At 38.2% G+C, this 27,803-nt stretch overlaps 1 protein-coding gene across 7 annotated transcripts in view; it reads left to right on the top strand.

Moving 5' to 3' along the window:
• The window catches only part of RNLS (renalase, FAD dependent amine oxidase), a 286,836-nt gene extending 259,261 nt beyond the window's left edge, over positions 1-27,575 (top strand). For 3 of the 7 annotated variants that reach the window (XM_082339601.1, XM_082339607.1, XM_082339606.1), the window contains exon 7: positions 10,754-15,112. In XM_082339601.1, the coding sequence (XP_082195727.1) occupies positions 10,754-10,906 (153 nt within the window). In that variant the 3' untranslated portion in view covers positions 10,907-15,112. Of the gene's footprint in view, positions 1-10,753; positions 15,113-24,339 lie in introns of those variants that run through there. The other 4 variants (XM_082339604.1, XM_082339605.1, XM_082339602.1 and 1 more) reach the window with 4 other exon arrangements.
• The last annotated feature ends 228 nt before the right edge of the window (positions 27,576-27,803 follow it).

Genomic DNA, 27,803 nt, shown 5'->3' with positions numbered 1-27,803 from the left:
TTAAAATAGAATAGACAAATACCAATAAAGAGAAAAGCCACACTGAGAATTGACCAAACCACATCACTTTCTTCACACCTAGGGTATTGCAACCAATAGTAATTTTACAGCAGCTCTCTGTGTACCAGATACAGAGCTCTGTAGCCAGAAGCCCAAAATACAAGCAAACCTTTCCCTAAAGCACAACAAAGAAACGGGTTTATGAAATCACCGTTAAATATAATAGAACACTGGAGAGATGAGTAGAACAGAGGCAAGATAAGATGATGCACATAACACATAAGAACCAATTTAAAATGTACCATCTCTGCAGGAAATCAACCATGTGTTGATAAAGCTCTTTATGAATATTAAGTACTATAACATGATATAGGATTGAGAGCCTCAAGCACGAGTGGCCAAAAGAGGTACAATATTTTTTAAGGAAATATACCAAAAAATAGATCAAATGGTATCATCAGCACCCTGAATGTATCATTATTATCCCAGTTCTGAGTATCACTTATCTTCAATAATATGCGGTATATGGTTAAGAAATAATCCTTATCAACACTTTTCTTAAGAATGTAACAAATATATTCCATATGTCTGTGATTTCTGGCTGTGCCACAAAAAATCTGCACATGGAGAGTTGACTCTTCTAAGAAAGAATTTTTAAAAGATAAAAAAATTAGACATAAATTGGCTAGGTCATCCAGAAAAATTGTGTTTTTTATCCTTTGTCACACCTATAGCTTTCAAGAATGTATTTACCATCTCCGAGGGAAGAAGTTATTTAAAGGATTATTTAGACTTTATGTCTGTGCAGGAGCAGTGCAGTTTAGCTGTAATCTATGGAAATAGCATAGGCTGTGTCACTATGGTCTCCATCTTTTGAAACAAAGGCAGACATCTGTATATCCCTTTATACACACACATAGGCATTCACACGTACACATTCATCCAGTTCTATTTGATACCCCTTTCAAGGTGTTCTTTATACAATGGCATTTTATGAGATGAGGGTGAATTATCTGGATATGAAACCATCTTTACTACCTATTTGAAATTCAGACTGATTCAAATATTCCTAGTGCCTTTGCCTGGACTCCACAAAATGTGAGCTAGAGATAGAGAATTCAGCTTTCCAGGAGTGATGACGTAAGTGTCAGCGCAAGGATTATGGACACCAGAATAGTTGTTTCCTGGACAATGAAGTTGCTCAAGAAAGGAGTTAGAATGGTGAGGTGTGATGACACAGAAGGAAAAAGAAAAATTCAGAGACAGAGAAACCAAGGGAAGTTATTTTCATAGAGAAGAAAATTCCACCACATTTAAAGACCACTTGACCACTGAGAATTTAAAGCTTTCAAAAGTTTGAATTAGTTTTTTGGTGGCCCGTGTACATACATCCTTCGAGCAAACATTTATTCGATACCAACCATGTACAATGGAGATGTAAATGGAGATGCTGGAAATACAAGAATGAATAAAACACAGTACCCATAGCTTTCTATTTCTGAGGACTCAAAAGCCTTTTAAACATCAAATATCTCTTACCGAATTGTAATTTGGTGAGTTAAATGTAGAGGAATCAACAACATCTTATTGCCTTTTCATCAAACTCCAGAGGGACCTTAAAAAAAATAAGAGAGGGACTTCCCTGGTGGTGCAGTGGTTGAGAATCTGCCTGCCAATGCAGGGGACACGGGTTCGAGCCCTGGTCTGGGAAGATCCCACATGCCGCGGAGCAACTAGGCCCGTGAGCCACAACTACTGAGCCTGCACGTCTGGAGCCTGTGCTCCGCAACAAGAGAAGCTGCGGTAGTGAGAGGCCCGCGCACCACGATGAAGAGTGGCCCCCGCTTGCCCCAACTAGAGAAAGCCCTCGCACAGAAACGAAGACCCAACACAGCCAAAAATAAATAAATAAATAAATAAATAAAAATTTTTTAAAAATAAAATAAAAATAAGAGAAAGGGATAGACACATTACATTTTTAATTTGGCCAACAGAAAACATTTTGTACTGTTAAAAAAAAAAATCTGTATTCGACTTTCATTTCTCAGATCTCCCTTTCCTGTATCACAGAAACTTACTTAGCGTCAGTAGTATTCTTCACTATTGACACAACACTGCAGTCTCATCTTTTTCAGAGTGCCTGGACTAGTTCCCCATCTATAAATATGTAAACAAACATTTCCATTGACATCAGCATAAGTTATGGTCTCTTGTTCATTTATTTACATTTCTCCCTGTTTTAGTAAACAGGCATATATAGATGCTTATAATCAATACCTTGGGAATACGGTAAGAATGGGGAGAGTTGTAAACAGAGAATCAATACAAACCACGTTTACCTTCTAGGTACTTGCAATTTGGAGGTAGGTATGTATTCCACATTTAATCAAGTCTTTTTCCCCCATTCCTATTTTTCTCCACACCTTTTATGATTACTACCTGAAAATTTCGCTTCAGGAAAACAAACAAAATGTTTTACCCCAGATTCTAGGTCTATCTAGATTAATATTTGTATAAAAGGGAGGTTGTGCGAGTTTCTGGGAAATAAGTTTTACACAAGATTTTATTCCATTTTTTAAAATTACTCATCCACTCACCAAGTCCAAACTTAGGTTGTCCAGTGTTACTTGAGATTACTGATAGTTTTGCAAAGCCGACCTTTGCTGCTCCCCAACCCCTCTTTTATGGGCAACATTCCTCAGGCTGACAGAGACTCTGCTCTGAGCCACATCAAGCACCTCGCCCCAGAGCAGTGGTTCCAAGCGTGTTTACTTCATGGACTAGTAAAATCCCTCGAAATATTTTGGGAACCAATATCATATTGCTATCTTTTTATTCTGCAATTAAGAATTTAAAAAGTAAAGCATAGCTACAAGAATTTAATGCAAAGAATAACCCACCCAAAAATATGTAGTAAAGATATCACCTCATAACAATGTATAAATAGAATACATTTTGCTCTATGAAAAAGTTCATAATCCTTATTTTTTCTCTTCTTGCCATAGATTGACTTTTGGGAACCACTACCTTTGAGCTTTGCATAGGGGCTATAAAAGAATAAGTTAACCAAATATTCAATTTCTGCTGTTTATGTACTATGGCATGGGTTCAGGTTTACACTGGCAGCAGAGTAGAGGAAGTGAGGAAATGTATGAATCAGCTCCATACCATCTCAGGCCTCCTAGCTATTCATATTGCCAGTGTGGTCAGTACCTCACAAACACAATGGACAGGGGAAGTGCCAACACAAAGATATTATTACTCAGAGCTTACCCCAATCAAGTTAGTGTGCAACTAGGAGACAATAAGATTTCCTTGAAATCCAGGGACAGTTTAAGGAAAGTCACCCTCTGACGTTGGAATTGATTAAAAACCGATTAAAAAGATGTAGTGTGTGTATCAAAAGCACAAGTGATGGTTTAGACATCTCCATCTGCCGTCAAGACTCAGGCATACCCAAGTTTAAATAAAGTGACCCTGAAGAATGTAGAGGAACATACGCAAACAATAAAATTACCTACAGTCTTTTATAACACCAGAGCGTTGTTTTAATGTGAATTCTTTCAAATGCAGTTGAGAAATAGGAGGGCAGTAGTACCACAGGGGAATCGTATTGGTTTTGTACATGTTTACGTTTTCTCACAAGCAAACAAATATTTGCTTCAGCAAATATGAAAATCTTAAGAAAAAAACTGAAAATCTCCAGAGGTCTCTTCCTTTAGTGCCATAGTGGCTGCTACGGAGGCCTCAAGAACCACGGGGTTTTCCACCATCTTACACTCTTCAGCAAAAGCGTAAGTGCCGATGAAAAAACCACAAAGACATTTCCCCTTTGGTAAAATGATGGACTGATGAAGAAGGCTATATCCTGGGTATTTTTAATTTTGGTCAAATTGGTCTCTTTCAGAAGCAGCTTCCGCTCAGGACCTATTACATCTCAAAGGAGGAAGCATAAGCCCCAGAGTTTAGGCTGCAAAGATGTCCCTAGATTCAGAGGCTGGGAAAATGTTATTAATCTTGCTAGTCACTTTACTTTATTGTTTTTGTTAGTGCTTTCAAAGTTCTTTAGGTTTTGAATTACCTGCACCAACTCTATCTTCCTACAAGCCCTGATACTTGTAACGCACAGTTTTATAGAACTATGGTTGTAGCCAAAATATATGTATTTCATTTTCACCCAGCAGTCAAAGACCCGATGTGACCCTTGGAAGGGCAGTGGTCTAGAAGGAGGTTACTAGAAGGTTATTAGAAGGAATTGGAATTGAGCTTCCAGCATCATTAGAGGAAATGGCTCCTGATGTGATTCTAATTCTTGGCATTGAAATATCTCTGCTTTGGACAAAGGCAATGCATCAGACTCTCCTGGCTTAACGAGAAAAGAAGGGGAAAAAACAGTAAAGAATATTTAATTCTCTTATTTCTAATTACGTGTTTGCTCTGCAATCTTCTAACCCAGGATTGGTATATAGGATTCCTCTCAAGTGCCAACTCCAATTGACTGGTAGTGGCTGCCTGAAGCGATGAAGTGAGAAGGATGCTGAGGCCACTTCTGGGCTCAGTGGAGAAGAATGCCACAATTGATTAGTGATGTCTTTCAGGAGATACCGCACATGTGTCACCCCTATAATCTATGTTACAGTTGAGGAAATTTGCCTACTAAGATGAATGGTCTGGGCAGACGACAAGATTCGGTTCTGGAATCGGTACATTTACTTTTGTAAATGAACAAATCGATTCTGTGATGACCAGTCCATCTCTGTCAGTTTCACCTGAGGCTGCTCATTTGGGTGAATTGAGAAAATGGAGGGTTTAAACCAGCAATGCTGAAGACCTTAGAAATCCTGACACTGAGATGCTGCTTGCCTGAAAAGGCCCTGCTTAAAGGATTCTGCCACTCAGTATCTTTGTCCTAGTTATGCATTTACTAACTAGTAAGTTAGTAAGTGCATAACAAGTACTTCTTCTCTTACCCTATTTAATGTTTGCCATATTTTATCAATTGTAAGGTGCCATCAAATCGGTATGCACCAGGAGACAGTCAAGATGTAGTGTTCACACATGTGAATTTGGTTATTTTTAGTGGTCTAACAGTGGGACCACCACCGCAACCCCTTGATATTTAAAGTAACAAATAATTTAAGGACCATTTGAGAAAAGAATATGAGCCTTGGTTGCTACCTAAAAACCTTTCTTTACCACTGGAGAGAAAGTGCACAATCAGAACTTGAAGAACAGGTATCAGCGTCTTGGAGGAAAACCCCAGAAAGGACAATTCCGTGGAGCACTCTTGTAAGAAATGGTGCATGGCCAGCACTCAAGGCTGCACAGAGGACAGATTATGTGGGGAAGAGCATGGACATTGACACCCTTAGTGAAAGAGTGCTTCACAGAAGTCAAACTCTGAATGTGAAGATTCTGGAAAAGCTAACCAACTTATTCCTCTTTTATTTCCTTTTTATGTTTGCAAAAGATCTACATGTAGATAATTCTAAAAGAACTTCTCTAGTAAACATAAAATAAAGCTTTGTGTCATGCTGACACCATTTAAAAAAATTTCTCATTGGTGCTTAAAATATTGATGGTGCCTTAGATTCAGTGAAATGCAGTATAATCTACATCCATAACAAGCTGCAGCAAGCACCTGATTGTTCATAGGTTGTCTAAGTTCTCTCAAGTTAGTTGCACAGCTAGGATTAAAGCTTATGAGACCTTAATTCTTGCCTAGCTCACTTGAATATCACCTAGTGCCATATTTCAGAAAGTCAACAAATGGGCTGAACGGCCAACTAGAACTGGTCACCCTAAAATAGAGCCACCGTGTAGGCCAAATCAATGAGATTGTTCTATGGGTAGACTTCTGACAGTCCAAGGACAAGCTTTAGCTGTCAACATAGGTTTGGAAGAAAGAAGGTACGTTGTCATGTGTGTCACTGAATTTTTTTGCTAACCATCAACTATAATTTTGTGGAAATACCCATTTAGCCTACTTGTCTGCCTCCTTCTTTCTTTTCATCTTTAATTTCATTCTCACCCCCAAGAGACTATTTTTGTGTGACTTTTCACAATTAATAATCATTCTAAAAAGAAACTACTAGGTTAAATCATATAAAAGTTGACAGTATTTTACCATTTCTGACCTACAGAATCAGCAAATTTATGTAGTTTAATTTAATACATGACATAGGAGACACTCACATACAGCAGTTCGCAGAGACATTTATCATTACTGAGAGCCTTCTAAGTACAATAGCTCTTCCATTTGAGCTTCTGCCAGCTCTGTGGGAGCCACTGAACAACACTTTTTGTGTAGCTGGTTCCCTATGAACACCATTTGATCAACTATGTGTACGATATTCTGTCTTTTTTTAAACTCAGTAAACATTTATTGCATACTTCATGTGGGCTAGGCACCATTTTCAGCCTTGGGTACAAAGATTAGTGCATCACAGCCCTCACTTTTCAGAGCATGCAGTCTAGGAAGGGAGACAGGCATGGACATAATTACAGTGCAAAATAGCAAGTAACATAATAGATATAAATAACATGCTGAAAAGGCACTTACCCTGCCTGGCAGAGCAAGAAGACCTCTGAGCAGGTGACATTTGTGCTAGTTCTTAAAGGATAAGCAAATTACTTGGCAGAAAAGAGAGGGAACGATACAACATCACTAAGCAGAATGACTTGTTCAAAGTCACAGAAGCACAACAGAGAAGGATGTGCTTGAAGAACCTTAGTTTGAATGTAGATAGGACACATGGCAAAAGTGAGAGAAGCAGCAAGAGGGGAGGCTTGGATGGAGGTAAGATTGGGTTATGAAGGGGCTTCCATGGGGGGCTGAGGAGTTTGCATTTTATTCTGCAGGTGGAGAGGAGTCACAAGACACACGTGGGTTTAAATCACTTAGCTATAAAACTGCTTTTTCTGCTTTGAATTTGTATGTCCAGTCCAGTCGTCACCTAAGTATATAGAACCATTATATTAGCGACCCGCAGTATCAGCTTCTGCAGTTTGAGTTCTTTCTTACCCGCCTTGGCACACATGTGAGCCCAAGCATCCTGGATTTCCAAGGGGTTGTTTCAGCCCTGACATCTCTCTTAAACACAGTCATTGAGCTGTGGTTCCTCACTGTGGCTGGAAGCATAGCCAAAGGCTGCATTACTGTGAGAGATTGTGGCTTTGACAATTACGTGCTCCTCCACTGCAGGGCTCTCTACTTCACATGGGTGAAGGAGGTTGCCAACACACCCTTCATGTTTTCATATTTTCCTCATCGGGTAATTGTAAAATGGGCAAATCCACCTAAATGCAGCAAGATTGATTTCATCCCAACTGCAGACTGGCTAATCAGTGGCCCAGTTTTCCAGCCATGTGATCTGGCATCTGGCACTTACCACTCATCAAATGAAATTACACAGCACCGATAAATTACCACCTCACCTCTAGGCAGAACTTTTTTCCTTAAGCTACCTCCTGCTTAACACTTGTCTAATGTTTAATAGTACCGTGGTTTATCCATACAGGGATGTCAGCTGGAATGTATCAAAACTTTACTACAAATGGAGATTTATATATGTGTGTTGTATAAATTAAACATAGATAGACACACATATAGGTATATATATATGAATATGTATGAATGAGTTATCCCATTTATGTGAATTTTCCAGATGACTATTAAACATTTTTGTTTTATTTTACTTAAATTAAGTCTTTATGGAAACATTTCTGAAGGGGTTGGAGGGGCGAGTTCAGGAGTTCTGCTTTGTTTGAATGTTTCTTCACCTCCGAGCTTTCTGTCCTCGGGAAAGTAACAGTCTTTCTGAGGCTCAGCTTTCTCAGCTATAAAATGAGAATAGTAGTAACTACCTCATAGGTTGCTGTGTGAATTAAGTGGGGTGTGCGTGTAACGCATTTGGTATGCAGTGAACATTCGAGAAATGCCAACAATTAATACTTTATGCATATTAGAGTTGATTCTGGAATATTGGGGCCTTCATCATGAGCATTAATGATTGCAGGAAAACTAATAGCTGGTACCCTTGGGGACTATTAAGAGCCAGAAAGCTATTTGCCCTCCACTAAGTGACCCCAGACTGCCAGGCTTTTTCCCAGCCCTGTCTGGTTTTCGAGTGTTTCTACAGCATCCCTTGCTTTCAGACTACGAATTGTCATGTTCTAAAATCGCTAATATATAGGAGCCCAGCAGTTTTCTTTCTCCCTTAGTGTTTCACCGACAAATCAAGTCATCCAACTTGTTTAAATTCCATCTAAAGCAGGAGATTAAAAAGCTCCCATTGAACACCCAAGTCTGTGCTTCAGTGTCTGTACTATGTGCTATCTATTTTAGCCACTCAAAGATCTTTTCTACCCATTTCAAGTTTATCGGCTATGGAAAGACAAATAGTGCACGATCTCACATGTGGAATCTAAAATAGTCAAATGCATAGAAGCAGAGAGTAGAATGGTGATCGCCAGGGGCTGGTGGGAGGGGAAAATAAGGAGATGTTGGTCAAAGGGTACAAAGTTTCAGTTATATATGATGAATCAGTTCTAGCAATCTAATGTACAGCAACATGACTATAGTTAATTATACTGTATTATACACTTGAAATTTCCTAAGAGAGCAGATCTTATTAATTACCTTGATTATGGTGATTATTTTTCAATGTATACATATAATACATCAAGTTGTACATCTTAAATATATACAATTTTTATTTGTCAATTATACTTCAGTAAAGCTGGGGAAAAAAAGAAATTATGATTCAACATAATAAATTAAAACTATGACCTAATTTTCTTAAAAGATTATCTGCAGTGTCTATGATAGATGATATTGCTATCAAGTGACCTCCAGAAAAGTGAGGGGATACTTTTAACATTTTACATTTGTATCTGATACAGGTCTTTAAAGATCCATATCTTAAGTGATTCAAGAAGGAAATAATTGTACCACCTCTTTTTTTAAAGCAAAATATGGCATATAAATAAAACTATCTATGCAAAGTTTTTCTGTTTTTAAAAAATTATAAAAGCATATACTAACTCAGCCTATCAAAAACCTAAATCAGCTCCATAATCCAAATAGCATTTATTACATTTCTTGATTTTTTGGTGTGATTTTTAAACAAGCAAATCCTCATGGGCCTTATTCTATGACTCTTCATGAAAACACTGTATAAGAGAGACCAGAACTGCCACGTTGTAGTCTATGTGAATGGCGCCCCCTGAAGTTGTGCGGGAAAGTAGTCCCAAGTGAGATTGCCTTTATGATAGCTTTGTGTAATTTGGTTTTTTAGGGAGTTTTTGGTGCTTCAGTAGCCAAAGCACCAGTGTCCAAGATAAATACATTCATCTCCAGCTCATTCCACTTTCTGTGAATGCTTGTTAGCAACATACATTCCAATTTAGAGAATGATTTTTCCAGGAAATAACCTCTATACCTTTTTCATCATTTCAAATATTATAAACCTGGTTCTACAAAATAAAATAAGTCCCAGACTTCAGCTGATTCTCCCTACTTTTGGTGCATATATAGTAAATTCTAAATTCTTAATAGACTTTATTTATAAATTTTGTGTTTTTAAAATTTGAAACACAATATTCCTCTTATTTTGCCTCTCGGTATGTCCCTTCCTCCTGTCAACCCTCTCCCCCAACACACACACACACACACACACACACACAGACACTGTGACCTGCCCCACAGATTCCTAAACAGTACCCATAGACTGTGACGTTTACACAGGCTGCTCCTTCTCTTTGGAAAGCCCTTTACCTGTTTCCTCCCCTGGCAAACTTTTAGGTGTCCATCAGAACTCACATGAAGTGACCAGTCATGCCCCTTTGAAGCTTTCTCTGTCCTCTGTCAGGTGTGCTGGCCTCCTCCCATGTGTTCTCATAGCACCTTGCCTTTCACTCTGTCTTAGGCCTTAGACACTTATATGCCAGCAGTCATGCTGAACTGGAAACTCCTTAAGGACATGACTCTTTAAATCTCTTTTGAATCCACCTTGTCTGGCACATAGCAGGTTCTCAATAATAGGTGAATGATTTCATGAATTTTATTCTCCCTAATGAAAAGATTAACTGTACTTTCGACTAATTTAGCAGATCATGACCTATTAATTTTGAAGTTCAATACACTTCTGGTTATCTTATCAAATAACTGAAAAAGTAAACATTTAAAAATTTCAATGTAAACACTTGGGCGAGAATCATGCAATTCTTCAGCTCTTCCAGGGAGACCAGATATGGTTACATTTGCACAGAGGAGCAGTTTATGGAACTAGTTGGAAATAGTCTACGTTTTCAGGCTATCTTCTTTATCAAGGTTGAAAGTCAGTACATAATTGACAATAAAAGGATATGGTGTTCTAATTAGTGGGAATAAAGGAAAAGTAGTCCTTGCCCTTGTGACTGATTGGTTTAGGAAAATGTTTTCATTTGTAGAGGAAGGAAGAAGTCCTTACTTTTTTTTCCCTCCCCATGGTGAAAAATTTCAAGCTGAATGACAATTAGCACTAATCTGGCACTTTATAAATTGTGATGTAGCCTTGCTAGTCAAGCTGTGAATGTATATTGTTTGCACTTAATCCTTAACTTAGCCAAGGGGTCTTGGCTTAGCTTTCCGTTGCTCGTTGTGAAACACCTTGATTTCTCCAGGTAGAGAAACATTCCCCAGGTGGACATTGACGTGACAGCACAACAGAGCACAGAATGTCAATTTCAATTATTTTTTTAACATTTTCAGGTTACAAATGCTGCTGCCAACTCTCCTGGTCAAATGACTCTTCATCTCAAACCTTTTCTTGTGTGTGGAGGGGATGGATTTACTCAGTCCAACTTTGATGGCTGCATTACTTCTGCCTTATGTGTTCTGGAAGCTTTAAGGAATTATATTTAGTACCTGTATTCTTATTTTTTACATGTACTTTGGGGTTTTCACAATTTTCTGTCATTGATTATTTTGTTTTCTATTTTGTTGAGAGAAATTACCGGAAAATTGTTCTTTACTGATTGTTATTTTTCATATGGAGTATAAAATCAATTTTATAATTTCAATAGTTACAACTCATGCTAGAATGAAATTCCTTGTACTTTATACTTTTCTCCACTTTTCTGAATTGCCATGTCTACTCCTTGTTGGAGGCAAAGTAGTGCTTAAGAAAAACAAATGACTCTCCCCCAAAATTATGTCAAATCAAAGTAACAGTTCATGTTCAGAAACCTTTATTATTCTTTTGAAAATTTCAATCCCAAGTGAAGAATAATCATTATCAAGGCCTCATTATAAATCTTCAAGTATGTCCTTGATTCAGTATTTTTACAAATTGCCAAACTACAAGATTCCTCCAAACTGTGGATAACAGAGTGTAATTTTTGTTTCTCATTTCTCTTCCAAGTTATTAAATGATCCTGAATTGTAGGTCACATATGTCATCATCTCTAAGAACGCTGTTTGGAGGGCAACTTGACTGACAAAGAAATGTCTCTTCAAATTTTCAGAAAATAACCAGATTCAACTTGACTTTCCAAGTCACACAGTACTTTTTAACCTTAAAAAAAAAATCCAGTCTTAATAGGAAAGATAAAAATTAAGGAGAAACTGAGAGAAATTATATTGATCTTTACCTTTTGCTATCTCCTGTGGCTAGCGCTGTTACTTTTATGTCCTCTGCGGTATGTGCTGTGGCATTTAGACTCTTGTCAAGTTTAATGAATTTAATACAAAAAAATTTACTGAACCAGAAAATAGATGCACTTAAAACAGTTCAATATTTGCCAACTTAGCGGTTCAGCATATCACCCACATGCTTCAGTGACAACTCCATGACTTGCTGGCTGGAGAGAAATTGATCCCCAGCCTTCCAAACAAGCTACCTGTTGCTAATTTGGAAAGCGAAATGGTGAGCTCCATTTTGCCATTTTGAAAGGAAAGAAATTGTTGCAACCTCTCAAACTGAGAAAAGTTCAACAAAAGACTCCTTAGCTTGGTAATATTTAAAATCTCACACTTGCGTGCCCACTATCATACATACACACACACAGGCATGGGCAGAATTTGTTTATGTAACTACAGAGTGGGTTTTGTGATTCTATGGAATGTCATTATACATCTCCTATTAGCAACCAATTCAGGGAAAACTGAAATGCCTACATGTGGTTAATATCACTTATTTTTGAAAGCATAGAAAGCAGAAGGGAAATTACTGTGATCTCCGGTATGATATGATAAAAATATTGAGATTTCTTTCATCTTTTTGGCCTATATTTGATTAACATTTGTCTTTATTCTGGTTATACCCTTAAAATATGGTAAAATAATACATTCAAATACGTTAAGTAACTATTTTGTTTTTAACTAATATAATTCTGGAGCCATTTGAGTGAAAGCATACTGAAGATTTACAAGCAATGTTATATTCGTTTCATGAGTGTATCTACTCCCAAGAAGAGAGAGAAAATGATTTCTAAAGGTGGAGTGGGTTACCTACAGAAATTATTCTAAGCCATTACTGACGACTTTTAATATCTATTCATTCGAAGTGTGTTTCCCTAATAATTGTGCATCTGCTTAAAAAAGACTATGGCAATACGAGAATGCACTCAACCCTGCTTAGTATGTAGATCATTGTTACTTTGCTAATTTAATCATTTTGAAAATTCATTTTACATTTAGATCCATCTCTGATAGAAACAGACCAATTCCCTGATGCTCAAATAAGGAAAGAAAATGTTTCAAAAGTTTGTTTTTCTATTTTCATTTACCTCTTCCTCTTGAGAAATTGAAATGGATATGGGACTATCTTGTGCTAGAAGCCATCAAGCCTCAGATGGCCAGGATGCCCTAAATGACCCAGGGCAAAGGCAGCTAAGTCCCCTGAGAAATAGGGGTCAGCACCTTTTGGCAGAGTTACCAAGGTGTATGTATGTCAGCTCCACAGGACCACACAGCACCACAGTACTTCCAAACAAGAACTTTTATTAAACCAGCCAAGGAAATCTGCTCTGTTTTGAAAGGAGCATATTCAAGTGAGAAACGGCTTGAGCAGTGGGGTGATTTAATACTTGTTAGCTGATAAATATAGACTTTGCTGGAATAAAACTTTATGATGCAGGGTTGAAAAGCTTAATTACTAAACTGTCTATACACATCTTGCTCAGGCAGCGAGGGTGACAAATTATAGCAGTCGAATAGTATGTTTCACCTTTGGCATTTCTGAAGGGGAAAAGTATGCCTAAAAACATCGAGAAAGCAGTAATAATCCCAGACCAGATATTACTGAGGGAAACAAAGACACGTCACCAAGTCTTCTATGCAAAATGCCACCGTCACCACCCCTCCGCCTACTTACTGCCTTGTTAAGTAAAAAGAACAAGGTCAATTTTATATTTATCTGGCATTTTATACATATATATATATATATATTTCCATCCTCCTAACATCTTGTGAAATAAACAGAGCAGAGAATTCTTATTCACATTTGACAAATGAGGAAACTGAGGCACAGAGATTGGCCAACCAAGGTCACATCATCAAATGCAGGACAAGAACCCAGGCCTCCCATGACCCATTTCCATTTACGTGGCACCATGCCGGTGCCAGATGAACATGATAATTAAAGCTGAACTGAAATATTAGTTGGAGGTGCAGTCAGCACCATGTGGTTCTCTTATTGATGTTTCATTTCAGAGAGCTAACACTAATCCTGATGTGATGTATACAGGAGTCTAATATAGAATGAAGTCTCCGTAAGTACTGGCTAAGTGATTTATATTCCTGTTATTTTCATTTGCTGGTTTATTTCCTTCTTTGGGGGGCACTTGCTGTGAAAAATGGCTGTATTCTAATGACACTGAATTTCAACCCAGCAGTAGTTGGTTAGCAAACAGGCTTCCTCTGCATTCAGCGTTTCCTTCTGTATTCCTCTTTGTCTCTCCATTCCCTTTGTTTCATTCTCTCCTCTATTAGTTTCTACCATTTCTTTCTCCCCTCTTATTTTTCCCTCCCACTTCTTACCCTGTGTCCCTTCTCAGAAATCTGGAATATAAATGCAATCACATTATGACTCATAGCATTTGTAATTTTTTGCTTTAATATAATCTCTTTTCTCTAAAATTTAAAGCAGTCAATGCTGCATTTTATTCAAGTTGATAGGACAATCATTATTTTGATTTTTCAAAAGTAATGCAAGAATTCAAAACTATCTGTAGCTTTCAGGGATCTCAGTGCTAATAACCTAAAATATATATGCAAATCGTGGTATCAGGCTCTGTGGTGGACACAATGGAATATAATTAGCCATCTCCACCTAAAGATGCTAGTTAGGGGAAGACAAGTCCCATAGAGTGGGAGGCATGGTAAAGGTACATGTTGGTGGAATCGCAGATAGTAAGTAAGATGCTGTATCTCATCAAACTGGGAATCCTAAGAGAAAGAACCATGTTTCCTTGGAAGAGAGAGGGTCTCCAAACAGAAGCAGAGATCCATCAAGAAAACACTTCCGACAGCATCCCTCTCCTCCACACCATAGCTGGGCAGACCTGGCTGACTCTAGGAATCCAAACTGTGTATCAGAGTGGTCAGGATAAGTGAGTACTTTCTGTGGAGAAGGCTCAGTGAAACACAGAATGTAGTGTCTGGGAAAAGGAAAAAGCCTTTGCAAACCTCAGACTAGCTGGTTCAGGACTGAGCTGCTATAATCCAGTCTGGAATGTCCTTGTGTTTCAGCCAGTATCATCTGGCCAGGTAAGCCAGTGAGGGTTGAAATGGTATTCTGTCCTTTGTTTCCTTCTCAACAGACAGTAATTATGGTCCACTTAAGAGTTCACAGCAGAACCCATCAAATGAACCTGCTAAGGAAAAAGAATTTCTAAAGAGTGTGTTAATTGAAAAGGCATGCAGAATCATGGAATCCTGGAATGTCTACATTTAGAGCAACTTGGAGACCATTTAGGCCAGTTCTTAGCCATCTTGGATTTTGAACCTACTAGAGAAGCTATGGAAAGCTATAAGATTTTCTCCTAATAACAGCAACAAAAATAACAATGCACATAGAGCCTGCTGGCTAGCTGCCTGTTTTTGTAAATAAAGTTTTATTGGAACATAGCCTTGCCCACTTGTTTGTGTATCATCTGTGGCTGTTTTTGCACTACAACAGTAGGGAGGGGTGTTTGCAACAGAGACCGTATAGCCTACAAAGCCTAAAATAGTTCCTATCTAGTCTTTTAAGAAAAAATTTGCTGACTCCTGTTTTAGGGGGTTACAAACCCTCCAAAATCTATTTTTAAACACCCGGGGGTCTATGGACCTCAGATTAATAACACCTAAATCTCCATCCTATTGCTTTATGTAAATATAGGCATATCTTAGATCCACACATCTGGTCCATTGTTCCGTGATCCTCTGCCCCATTGTAAATCCTTTAAGAGGAGCAGTACCGCTTTGCACTTAAAAACACGCCCCCTGGAGTTAAATAGATCTGTGTTTTAACCCAGACTTTTGCTCCTCATTGTGTGACCTTGCAGTTAACTAGCCTCACAGCCTCCTTCATCACTGAAAAATGAGTTAGTGGTAGCTGCCTCATAGGATTGTTCTGCGGCTTAAATATATATAAAACCTTAAGAGAGTACTGGACACACAGTAAGTGCGTAATAAATGATAGCAATGATGGTAGTGATGATGATGAAGGGAAAGAAGAAAAGGGAGGAAGAAAGTATAAGCAGATCCTCCTGGTGCGTCTGAGGCCCCTGCGAAGGCCAGTTCCCTCTGCATTTGCGTAGGACACGTAGGAGAGTTGATGGTAAGGAGAGTTTGTCCATTGATTAAATGATGGTGAAACTCGGTAACAGCTCTAGGTTTCTTCAAAACCTTCATGAAGGGCTTCCCTGGTGGCGCAGTGGTTGAGAATCTGCCTGCCAATGCAGGGGACACGGGTTCGAAGCCTGGTCTGGGAAGATCCCACATGCCGCGGAACAGCTGGGCCCGTGAGCCACAACTACTGAGCCTGCGCGTCTGGAGCCTGTGCTCCGCAACAAGAGAGGCCGCGATAGTGAGAGACCCGCGCACCGCGATGAAGAGTGGCCCCCGCTTGCCACAACTAGAGAAAGACCTTGCACAGAAACGAAGACCCAACACAGCCATAAAAAATTAATTAATTAAAAAAAAAAAAAAAACCTTCTTGAAACAGAACAGCAGGGGCTACCTGAAGCCAGCTGTGGGCCACTTTCTTTTTTCCTGTCGAAGTTGGTAAGTAGACGCTTGGGGAAAAGGGGGGTTTGCTCTAAAGCGGTCCTTGAAAAGAAACCAGGATAGGTCATTACCAGGAGTAGGGATGAAGCAAAATAGAAGCATTCTCTGCAATGAACGGTGTCTTCTCCTCAGCAAGTATGTGTGCTGAATGCAAAGAATTGCACGCTTGGATTGGATTCTGCTGAAGATTATTTACTTAATCTCTGAAATGCTGTGAAAACTGGGAGTGAGTTATTTTACATTCTTGACATGTTTGGCTAAGTATGCAGATTCATTTCCTGTCCCTGGTCTTCATTTTAAAAAGCCCAACTCCTGGTAAGTTCTATGACGTCCTGAACTTACCACTTTCTAGATGTGTAATCCTGGACCAGTTTCTTATGTCTCTGAGCCTCAGGAGCTTCATCTATAAAATGGGGATACTAATTTTACCTGCCTTAGGGTTATTCTGAGTGCTATGGAATATACTATGTAAAGTGCTTAGCATTGTACTCTGCACATAGAAAATAACAAACGTGAGCTGTTATTATTACTATTATTGTTAGAGAAATATGACTTAGGAAAATCATTCCCTCTCATAACCATCACTGCATCTCTAGGTAGCTTTAGATCTCGCTAGGAAGCCAGTTCATTACTCATTAAACTCATTGGGGACTGTATTGAAGTGCCACTGTAAGTTTGGCCTTAGTTAGAGTCATTTTTCCTCAGAAATTCTTACTGACCCTTGAGTGAATGAATGAATAAATGCTTTATGGTTTATTGCAATGCTCCTTAACATACCTTGCACAGGATCCTGTTTTTCCTCAGCCAATCTAGTCTCCCCACTCTTGTGATACCAATCACATGTGTATTGTACTAACTGGTTCAATATCTACTTGCCACCAAAACTGCAAGATCCACAGAAGCAGGGGGCCTGGCACATAGGAGGTACTCAGTAAACATCTGTTGATCCAATGAATGAATGGATTCAACTAATGAACATTTCTTATTTTAATTGCATCAAGTACCAAAGTGAAACATTGCTGATACAGAATTATCCCATAGAAGAAAAATGTACCAACCTTATCCTCAATAGAGGAGATAATTACAACAGTACCTACATTCTCCCTGTTTGGTCTCTATTCAGTCAATAGGTGATCTCAGAAAGTCCCTACTTTATGCTGCCTCCCACTATTTGGGAAGTCCTTTTTGGAGGGAGGGAGAATATGGGAGAGCTGCTCTACCATTTGAAACTGCCTAATAAACACTTGTACTTCACTTATCATTTTGCCTAGTGTTTAAAGATTTCTGCCTATGAAGCCAAAAATTTGAGCAAAGAAAAGCACCAGACTAAAGAAGCCTGATGAGTCTTTTGTGTTTTTTATGAAAAGCTGGAGTCATATATATTGAAATTTATTGAAAACTAGACAATTGAATTACCTGGAGAGGGAGGTTAACTGAATTTCAATTTAAATCATTATTAACTAGAAATCCTTTCTTGCATCAACTTCTGCATTTCTGTCTTTCCTGAATGCTTGGTTCACTTCTTCTTTTTTCTTTTTTTTTAAGTGCCTCTGGTATACATGGCATATTAAAGTAGAATGAATCTTGAAAAGCCTTGGAATCAGGATTTCTTTAGAATGTAGTAAGCTCTATGGGGACAGAGTTTTTTGTCTTTTTTTCTTCACTTTGGAATCCTCAGTACCCAGAACAGTGCCTGTCATATATTGAATGAATAATCCAAGAACATTCGGACCATCAGCAATTAGGAAGCTGTGTTATATAATTAAAAGGTGTAGCAAAAGAAATGAAAAACTAACAGTTTATGAAGTCTGACAAGAGACAAAAAAATGAAAATGAAAAAGCATTCAAGTCTTACTTATTAATATGTAAGTTCCATAAAGACAAGAATCATGTCTAACTTGTCTAAAATATATTCCCAAAACCTAGCACAGAGTAGGTCACATAGTAGACACTGAATAAATTTTTGTTGAATGGTTAAATGATTGAAAAAAGGAAAGCTTAAGTGAAAATGAGCACTACATTCTAAAAAATCCAAGAGAAAGAATCCTAGAAATATAATACTTAAGTGGGCCCTGTCTGTGTAGTTGGTGTGTTTGTGATGCACACATGTGCCAGAGTGGGGAGGGAAGGACAATGATGCTGTTCCCTGTGTAAACAATCAGCATAGCTCCTGTGGCAGTATGTTCTGCATTCTGCTTTATCACCTCCCAACAACATGTTTTCAGGGTTTCTTGGCTCACATTTTTATTTTCTTGGTATTCTTTTTATTAGAATTGATTTAAAGGTGACAAGACTTAGATCTAGCATAGGACCCACTTCTACAAGACAAGTCACCAACCTCAAACTCACACAGTATATTTTAACCATTAAAATAAACCATGTTTATTTACCCTTTGGAAAACAGTTAAACTATTTACTGCAAACCAAAAGATTGTCAAAAACTAAAGTGTCAATGATACAGAGGCCATTGTGGAGAAAACAAAAACTGGCAAGTGTCACTTCATGGAGAAGAGTTTATTATCTGGGGTGAACAGCACTCTGACAAAATAGCTCTATATTAGAGGAAAGAGCTAAAAGAATGTGCCTATAACCAGGATATCTGTTCTTTTAATAAACTATATTGATAGTAGCAATAATGAAAACCTTATCATTATTTCAACAGATGCTAAAAATTATGTCATAAAATTAACATATATTACTGATAAAACCTATGGTAAACTCATAAAAGGAGGATGCTATCTTAGAGGGGTAAAAACTATCTTATAACTATAACAGGCATCACAATTAAGAACAAATTACTAGAATCATCTACATTAAATTAGGAAGACATCAAAAATCCTTGCATCGATATTTTTGAAATTCCTAGGGAATGCATTAAGGCATGGAACATATTTAAGAGATGTGAACATTGGAAAAGAAAGGCAGAACGGTTACTAATTGCTGTCAATATGATTATACTCCTAGAAAACTCAGGTGAACTAACTTTTAGAATTAATAAGACACTTCTAGTCACTACTAGAGAGGCTGAATTATAAATACTCAAAGCTCAATAATTTTTCTGTATGCCATAATAATCGATGCAAATATATCTTTATATATTTTTATTAACAAACAACATAGAATACAAAGGAATATCTCCAGGAAGATATATACAGGATTTATACAAGCAAACATTTAAAAATTTTTAATGATATTTTTAAAAATTTGAATAAGTAGAAATATATACCATGTCCCTGAAGGGGAATACTGAATATTATGAATTTTTCCATTTTCCTCTAATTAATCTATAGATTAAACATAATCACAATGGGATTTTGTTAATATGAAAAGATAATTCTAAAGTTCATCTGGAAAAAACTGACAGGTGAACGTAACTGATAAGTTTATGAGCAAGCAGGTCATAAGCATTGAACTTAACTATTAAGACATATTGTAAAATTAGATAAATAAAACAATTCACTATTGATTCTAGAATTGACACAAATCAATGGAAATAATGGCTATAAAAGCACTTAGTGTGATAAAGGAAGCATTACAAAACTAATGAGAAAGGAAGAATTATTTAACAAATGATTTAAGGAAAATTGACTTACTATTTGGTTAAAGAAGAAGAAAGAAAGAAAGAAAAAAGAAATCAAAGGTGATACTATTCTTATACCATATATTACAATAATTTCTAGGTGGATTAAAGAGGCAAATATGAACAAATATACATTTTCTCTTCAAAAAAAAAGGAAAATTTAGGTAAATATTCAAAACCCCCAGAAAACAAAACTAAAAGTTTACGGATGAATTATGAAAAAACACTTGTAAATGGCTCATAGTAAAAGTATTAATATCCCTAATATAGAGAAAACTTATTAACAAATGTTAAAACTTTGGCTCAATTTTTTTAAGAATTAAAAAAATTTAAATTTAAAATATCTTTTAAAGTATTAAAAGCACTAAACTGAAAAGATATATGCAGCCCCATGTTCATTGCAGCATTATGTACAATCCAAGATATGGAAACAATCTAAGTGTCCATCAGTGGATGAATGGATAAAGAAACTGTTATATATATATATTTGTCCATTTCCTATTGATGGACATTAAGTTGCTTTAAATTTTTATTCTTGCAAACATTGTTATAATAAATGTCCTGCGCATGTCTCTTTGTACACTTGTGCAAGAGTTTTTATAAGGCATAATGTTAAAATGTATTAAAATTGTGAGTTCAAGGGAATACGTTATATATTTTTTCTACTCTGTATGTTTTTAATAATTTGAAAATTAATTAAAAAGAAATATTGTGAAGAATACCTTAAAGCCAACTGATGAAATTTTCCCATAATTAAAATGGGTACATCCAGGTTGGGATGGGGTAAGAGACTGGGGAGCCTGCTTGGTAGCAGATCCTCAAGGAGGTAGCAAGACCACTATGGTGCCAGAACCCAGTGCATTTCAAGTCTACACATGTTCCCTGGAAGCAAAGAGCCATGAAGGGTGTAGACAAGGAGCTATCACAGGCAGTTGTGGTGACCTTGATATTACTTGACAGTCCTCTAATTTCCTGGCACCAAGCACTGATATGATTCTAGGAAGTAGGGAGACTCCCCCTCCAAATGACTGAGATTGAATTTCCCATCTAGCTGCTGGAAATCAGGGCAGGCTGTCATATTTTATTTGATTAAAGAGAAAAGAACTGCAATGAGACACCACTTCCAAGCCATTAGATGGCTATTATCAAACAACAAACAAACTAAACTAAAAAAAACAAAAACAAAAACAAACAAAAAAAAAAACCCCAGAAATTAACAAGTGTTGGTGAGGATGTGGAGAAATTGAAACCTTTGTGCATTACTGGTGGGAATATAAAATGGTACAACCACTGTGGGAAATGGCATGATGGCTCCTCAAAAATTTAAAGAGAATTACCGTATGATCCAGCAATCTTACTTCTGGGTATATACCCAAAAGAAGTGAAAGCAGGGACTTGAATAGATATTTGTACACCCATATTCATAGCAGCATGACCCACAATTGCCAGAAGATGGAAGCAACCCAAGTTGCTTCCATCAACAGATGAATGCATCAACAAAATGTAGTATATACACACAATGGAATATTACGTATCCTTAAAAAAGGAAGGAAATTCTGACACATGCTACAACATGGATGAACCTTGAAGACGTCATGCTAACTGAAATAAGCCAGTCACAGAAGGATAAATGTACGATTCCACTTATGTAGGTTTCCTATAGTAGTCAAATTCATGGAGACAGAAAGTAGTATGGTAGTTGTCAGGGGCTGGGGAGTTAGTGTTTAATAGGTACAGAGTTTTAGTTAGGGAGGATGGGAAAATTCTGGAGATGGACGCTGATGATGCTTGCAGAATAATGTGAACATACTTAATGCCACAGAACTGTACACTTTAAAATGGTAAATTTTATGTTGTGTATATTTTACCACAGTTTAAAAAAAGAGAAGAATAAATCGATATTTATTACATGTAAAAAAAGGGGGTAGGAGGGTATTTACAAACCTAGAAGAGAAGCATGAGGCCCCCTTTCTCCAGCAGAAAAATAGATTCAGTCTATTTCTTTACCCCTTAACATCCTATTTAACAGACATGGCCAAAAAAATGGGAAAAATACACACACACACACACACACACACACACGAATATGCTTTGCCTGGTAAGTAATCAAAATATGTACATATGTGTATATATGTATGTGTTTATATATATATATATATATATATATATATAAATCATGTTCAGCCTCATGAGTAAACAAAGGAATGTAGGTTAGAAACGACAGCAAAATGCAATTTTTAACCTATCAAATTGACATCTTTTAAAAATTACTAACTTCTAAAAAGAGATCAAAACTGTTAGAAGTTAAAATTTTCACAACCTCTGCATAGTAAGTTGGCAATATATATCACATTTTTTAAGCATGATTTTTGACTCAATATTTATACTTCTAAGAATCTAGCTTAAAGAAATAATCAAGGATGCAGACAATAATTTGTAATATGTTTAGTTAAGCATTAGTTAGGATAGTGAAAAACTGGAAACAACCTACATAAACACTAATAGGAAATGGTTGAATAAATTCCAATAGATCAAAACAGTGGAATTTAATGTAGTCATTTGAAAATGTGCTCTCAAAGCGTACTTCCCTGTCTGGAATAGGTCTATGACATAATGTTAAGAGAGAAAACCCAAAATATGTAACAGTAAAACCACAATGTATTATGATCTTCATTCTATTAAAACATAAGGTGCGTGTAATGTGTGTTTGTATATATAAATTATATATACACACATATGAAGACTATAGGAAAATATAAAAATCTTAACAAAGTTCTCAAGGTGGTGAGATTTTGAGTGATTTTTATACTTTTTCTGTATTTTTACAAGGAGCAGACAGGCTGCCTATTGACCTTGTTTTAAGGTACTTCAGAGGGCAGAGCCAAGACCAGTAGCATTAGAAAAGCAACTGAAGCTTATATGAGAAAGAAATTTCTAACAAGCAGAACTTTCCAATGTGCAGCAGACCTCTGGGGGCTTCCCTCTGCCATCCTGAGAAATGTGATCACTAAGTAGAGTATTCTACCATGGGGAGAAGTCACAGGAACTGTGCTTCTCAACTCTGGCTGAGCCATCACCACCTGGGGGAAGGCAAGGGAGATGGGGGTTGAGGTGGTAAAATGCAGATTTCTGGGCCACACAACCCCCCCCACCTATCTGAATTGAAGCTCCAAGGCTGAGCTTTGGAAATTTGCATTTTCTTTAAATTTCTCCAGTGGTTTCAGAGGCGGCTAGATAATTTCTGCACTGGAGAATCCACAGATTAGAAGATTTAAGGTTGCTTCCAGTGTGGGAACTCAAAGCAAGTCTGGGACTCAAAAGTCTGGAGATTGTCTGACTATTTACATTATAAAACCAAGGAGAGCAGTACAGATAAAAAGGAAAGTATGCTGGATGGGGCTGGGATGGAGAATGGAGTCACGTGAAGATCAGCACTGCCCAGTGTTTAATAATTTAGGCACTTGACCTCCAGTCTAGGGGCCCCTCACGCTGTAATCCGAGTAAAAGAATGTTCTTGTTCTTAGAAAAATACATTCTGAAGTATTTAGTAGTAAAGGGGAATTTTTTGTCTACAACTAACTCTCACATGGTTCAGAAGAAAAAAAAAAATTAGATAAGGTGATGAGAAAATGCAAATGTAGCTAAACTAGAAATTTAAGTAAAAGGTAAATTGACAACTTTGTCCTATGTTTGAATCTTTTCAGTAAGCTTGAAATTTTATTAAAATACACTGTTACCCCCCCCACCCCCAAAAAAAGATAATTAAAAGGCAAAGCAAACACAATGGTAATCCCTAGGCCACTTAAATCTAAATCACCAGGCATGCTTTTGCATTCATTCATTTATTCAACCAACATTGATCAAGTGCCTATTCTGTACTAGGCTCTGTATTCAAACCACGGGATATATATCAGAGATCCAAACACTTTCCTGCCCTCACACTGGTCACATTAGAGTTGGGTTAACATAAAATGCAGATTTGGAGGACCCAAGGCTGAGTGCATTAGAATCTCTGGAGAAGGGCCCAGGGATCCATATTATATAAAATATCCTGAGATGTTGCTTATATACACTAATGCAGTGCTATTTTCCAAAATATGGGCTTTGACCCATAGTGGTTTATAATAGCAGTTTAGTGAGCCAAGATTTTTTTAAATTAAAAGAACAGAAAAAAGAAAAAGAGAAAAAAACAGAAAGAGAAAATAAGAAGGCTGACACACAGTAAGCGTCACTATTATTTCATAAAACTTTTGCTTGCATGCCCTGGGTCACTAAGTAAACTGGGTTTCATGTAGAAGACCACTGCTGGGAAATGATATATAAAATATATCACTTGTCTTTTCCTCTCTAGCCCCTGTACCCAACAGTTCTCCCTTAATCCAAATCTGGGGTTGCTGAGATGCTGGGGCACATCCACTGCCTTGAGAAGCAGCAGGCTGTTCTGGGAATTTGACTCACTGGTCATATTCCTGATGTAATGGCACTTCCTTTTCCTTCTGCATAGAGCCCAGAGCTGCACTCTCCCACAGATGGCAATGTCTCCAGCACGTCACATCGTTTTCTCTGAAGGACCCAGCGTAGCACAGCACACTGTCTGTCCTGGCACTCTGTGGCAGAGGTAGAGCCACCACAAGAAAGGAACTTCTGAGACCAAATGCTGCCACTTGCTGAGATGCTTTTTTGGGGGACAAGAACACAGGGCATAACACAACCAATTTTCCAGGCCAAAGTGCTGGGTATTTAATTCAGGCCCTTTGTGTCTGGTTGAAATCCTACGCAGCCCCTACTTTCTGACCCAGATGAGAGATAACGGTTGTCTTAAATCAAAATGAAACAGGATGGGGTTAGCAAACCCACATGAAATGCGCTGAGGAGTCCTCCCAGGGACCTGAGAGCCTGCTGAACTGACCAGACCAGGGATGTTCGTGCGGTTGACTTGTGAGCTGGCCACGCAAGGTTTGTTGTCACTAAGAAGAGAAATCCAAAGGCTAGTTCAGCATAAATGGTCCCCTGGCTGCACTGAGGGCGGTCATAGGTGAGTCATCAGCAGTGTGGAGGCCTGAGAAATGCTGCTTTCATCTCCGTCTCATGGCAAGAGGAGGATCTCTTAAGGAACTGAAAAATGGAATTACTCAAACTAAAAACTGCTGACCTCACCAGGACGATTCCTTTCCTGACCCGAGTCTGGGAATTGCTATTGGTAAACCCCCCAAAATGAATTTGCTCATCAGAAAAGGGCAGAATGAGATACTCTCAGATACACTCGGTGACATGTTCACAGCCTTAGAAGCCAACCCTTCCCCACCTCAAACCAAAGCACTGAAATTCTTGATTCTCTGCAGTTGTGGTAGAAATGCCCTCTATCAAAAGCAGGCTCCAGTACCGCAAGCCAAAGATAAATAACAGAGGAAATCATGGAGACCATGACCTCTTGGTGACCCCTTGGAGCTAAATCTTTGCTAGACCTCAGAATATCAAAAAGGCCACCAGCCCGCCAGCCACAGTTTATGTATGAACAGCCTGGAAGCCATCTCCGCCTGCAGAAGACCGGCTCGCTAGAAGCGTGAGAAGAGAAATTTCAAAGGAATTTCTTGTTCTATTCTCCAAAGCAAGGGTTTGTTGTTTAGGTGAAGAACCGCCTTCTGAGAAATGAGCTCATTCCTGGGGCTCTGCAAGGGTCACCCTGAAAAGGTATTTGCCTGGGAGTTGGGATGGTGCCTATCTCCCATCCAGTGTGAGATATTAGTATTAGAAAAATGTGTTCTCTCACTAACTAGCAAGAAAATGAACCTCAGGATCTCACAAGGGCCTTCTTCCCTGGTAGATTTCAGTTATGGATGCAAATCAGCAAACATTATGGAGTGTTTGCTAGCTGACAAGGATTGTGCAACCTTCTCCGAGAATGCTGAACAGAATCGGACTCCAGTTGCTCCTGGAGGGAAGCGCTGAGCGGGCGGAAGCATGAGGTCCCCTCTCGAGACAGTGTCACAGCATAGGAAAGACACTCCTGGCTACCACTTTTGGTTTAGAAGCCTCGGAGGCACAAGACAGCAACTGAGGCTAAAGGAAGCCAGTATCTTAACGGCCAGGGACTGGCCCCGAATTGCTCTTAGAGTGTCTGGCCTGAAGACTGAGGCAAAGTCAGCTAAATCTTCAGAATAAAAGGTGTGGAGAGAAGCTGGAAGATAAACCTGACCCTGAGTCAAGTAGGAAGGAGACCTTGACCACAGGAGGGATTCAAACAGATGGAATTTGCATCTCTTGGTTTTTAGAATCACCAGGCAGTACAAAGGTCAATTAATTGATAGAGATTATATACATAGACATAGATGTCATTGGGTTTTTTGTTTTTTACCCCTCTCTCCTCTTATCAAAGAGGTCATCTCTCTCCCATAACCTAAAATGGCCTCAAAGTTTAGAAGGCTTCTGGGTCCTCTTCTCAGAATATAAAGGATTTGGGTGAAATAAGTGGATTTCCAAGTATGCTTTAGTCATGCAAGTTGTTATTCAGACAAAATCTTCTATTGTCTTGTAAATAAATGAATCACATACAGGAAGAGCAACCCTTCAGGTGGAAACAGGTCTCCCCCTGGGTTCCTCTGAGGTTTCCACAAAGTACAGTTTAAACCATGACTAAGAAGGACTTCTCAGATTCTTGCTGGCTGATTCTGGAACTTTGTGACCCTGTGACAGATGCCCCTCAGAATTTGTGACTTCTGTCCTTGACCCATCATGAGGCAGTCATCCAAATGGCTTATCTAAACCTTGTGAACCCCAAGTGTCCTATTTCAGCAAATCCACCCTCTAGAAGTGAGCTCGCCCAGGCCTTGGTTTGATGATGGGTGAGAATGACCACTCAGAACTAGTTAATGTCACTGTCGCTTTGGTTTTCTGCCACCGCATCAGACAAGCAATGAAAAAATATGAAATTAAGGGAGAAAAAACAAATAAAACTCTTTCATGCACAGGACCTTGGTTTAGTATATTAATTCTGTTCACATGTAAAGAACCTGCTCTCAGGAATCCCATTGTAAATACTCCTTTGTTCAGAGAACTGTCAATTCACACCTACTCCTTGTGAATGCTAAACTAGAGTCTTGTGCATGAAAACATTTTATTCAATCTCATGGTTATAAAATATTCTTTAAAGTTGCCAAAGAAATCTGATAGGTTTGATTCACCTGGATTTTGCTTTTTCCCCCAAAGAGGATATGCCTCCTTGTGTTTCACTGATCTTTTATTGTGGACTCCAACAATTTGCTGACTCCAGTGAACATTTGTCAATTGTCTCCCTAACATCTATTGCCTTTCTTTCCAAAGACTTCTTGTGGATACCTTCTCTTTTCCTATCCTCAGTCCATGTGGTCCGAGATGGGGCATCACCACTATGCCTGACTTAATCAGTGCTTCACGCTGTGTTGGCCACAGAAACTGGATCGAGGTAAAATAAACATGAAATAAACTCATTCTATCAGATTGAAGCTTGGGACCTTGCAAGAGTTTTCCACTGGACTTGGATTTGAGAAGATCTGACACCAGAGCTTCTGTAGCCATGCCACTGTAGAGGGCAGGTCTAGGAAGCTGCCAGGACTCCCACAGGAAGTTCAAGAATAAAGCCAACACACTAGAAAGTAGAGCCAAGAAATGGAGATGAACTGACACCTGAAGCCATCATTTGAGCCCGAATCCCTCCCTGGCCTTTTTAGTTATGTGAATCAATAAATTCTTATTTGGCTTAAACCAACCTGACTCAGGTTACATCACTTGGAACATAACAAGTTCTAATTTATGCAATGACCATGGCGCTATTCCTAGAAAGGAAGAATTGTTGCTTTTTCTGATGTATATATGTTTAGTTCACCAACATTACTTAGTAGTAGTAGCATGGTAATTCCTACTTATTGAAGATTTTTTCCCCTAGGCACTATATCTACAGCTTTCCACGCATCAGCTCATTGGTACTATTAT

This window comes from Balaenoptera borealis, assembly GCF_965194805.1.
Source record: "Balaenoptera borealis genome assembly, chromosome: 10".
Lineage (NCBI taxonomy): Eukaryota > Metazoa > Chordata > Mammalia > Artiodactyla > Balaenopteridae > Balaenoptera > Balaenoptera borealis.
Note: the sequence above shows the minus strand (reverse complement) of the source record. Positions and strands in the feature narration are given on the sequence as shown.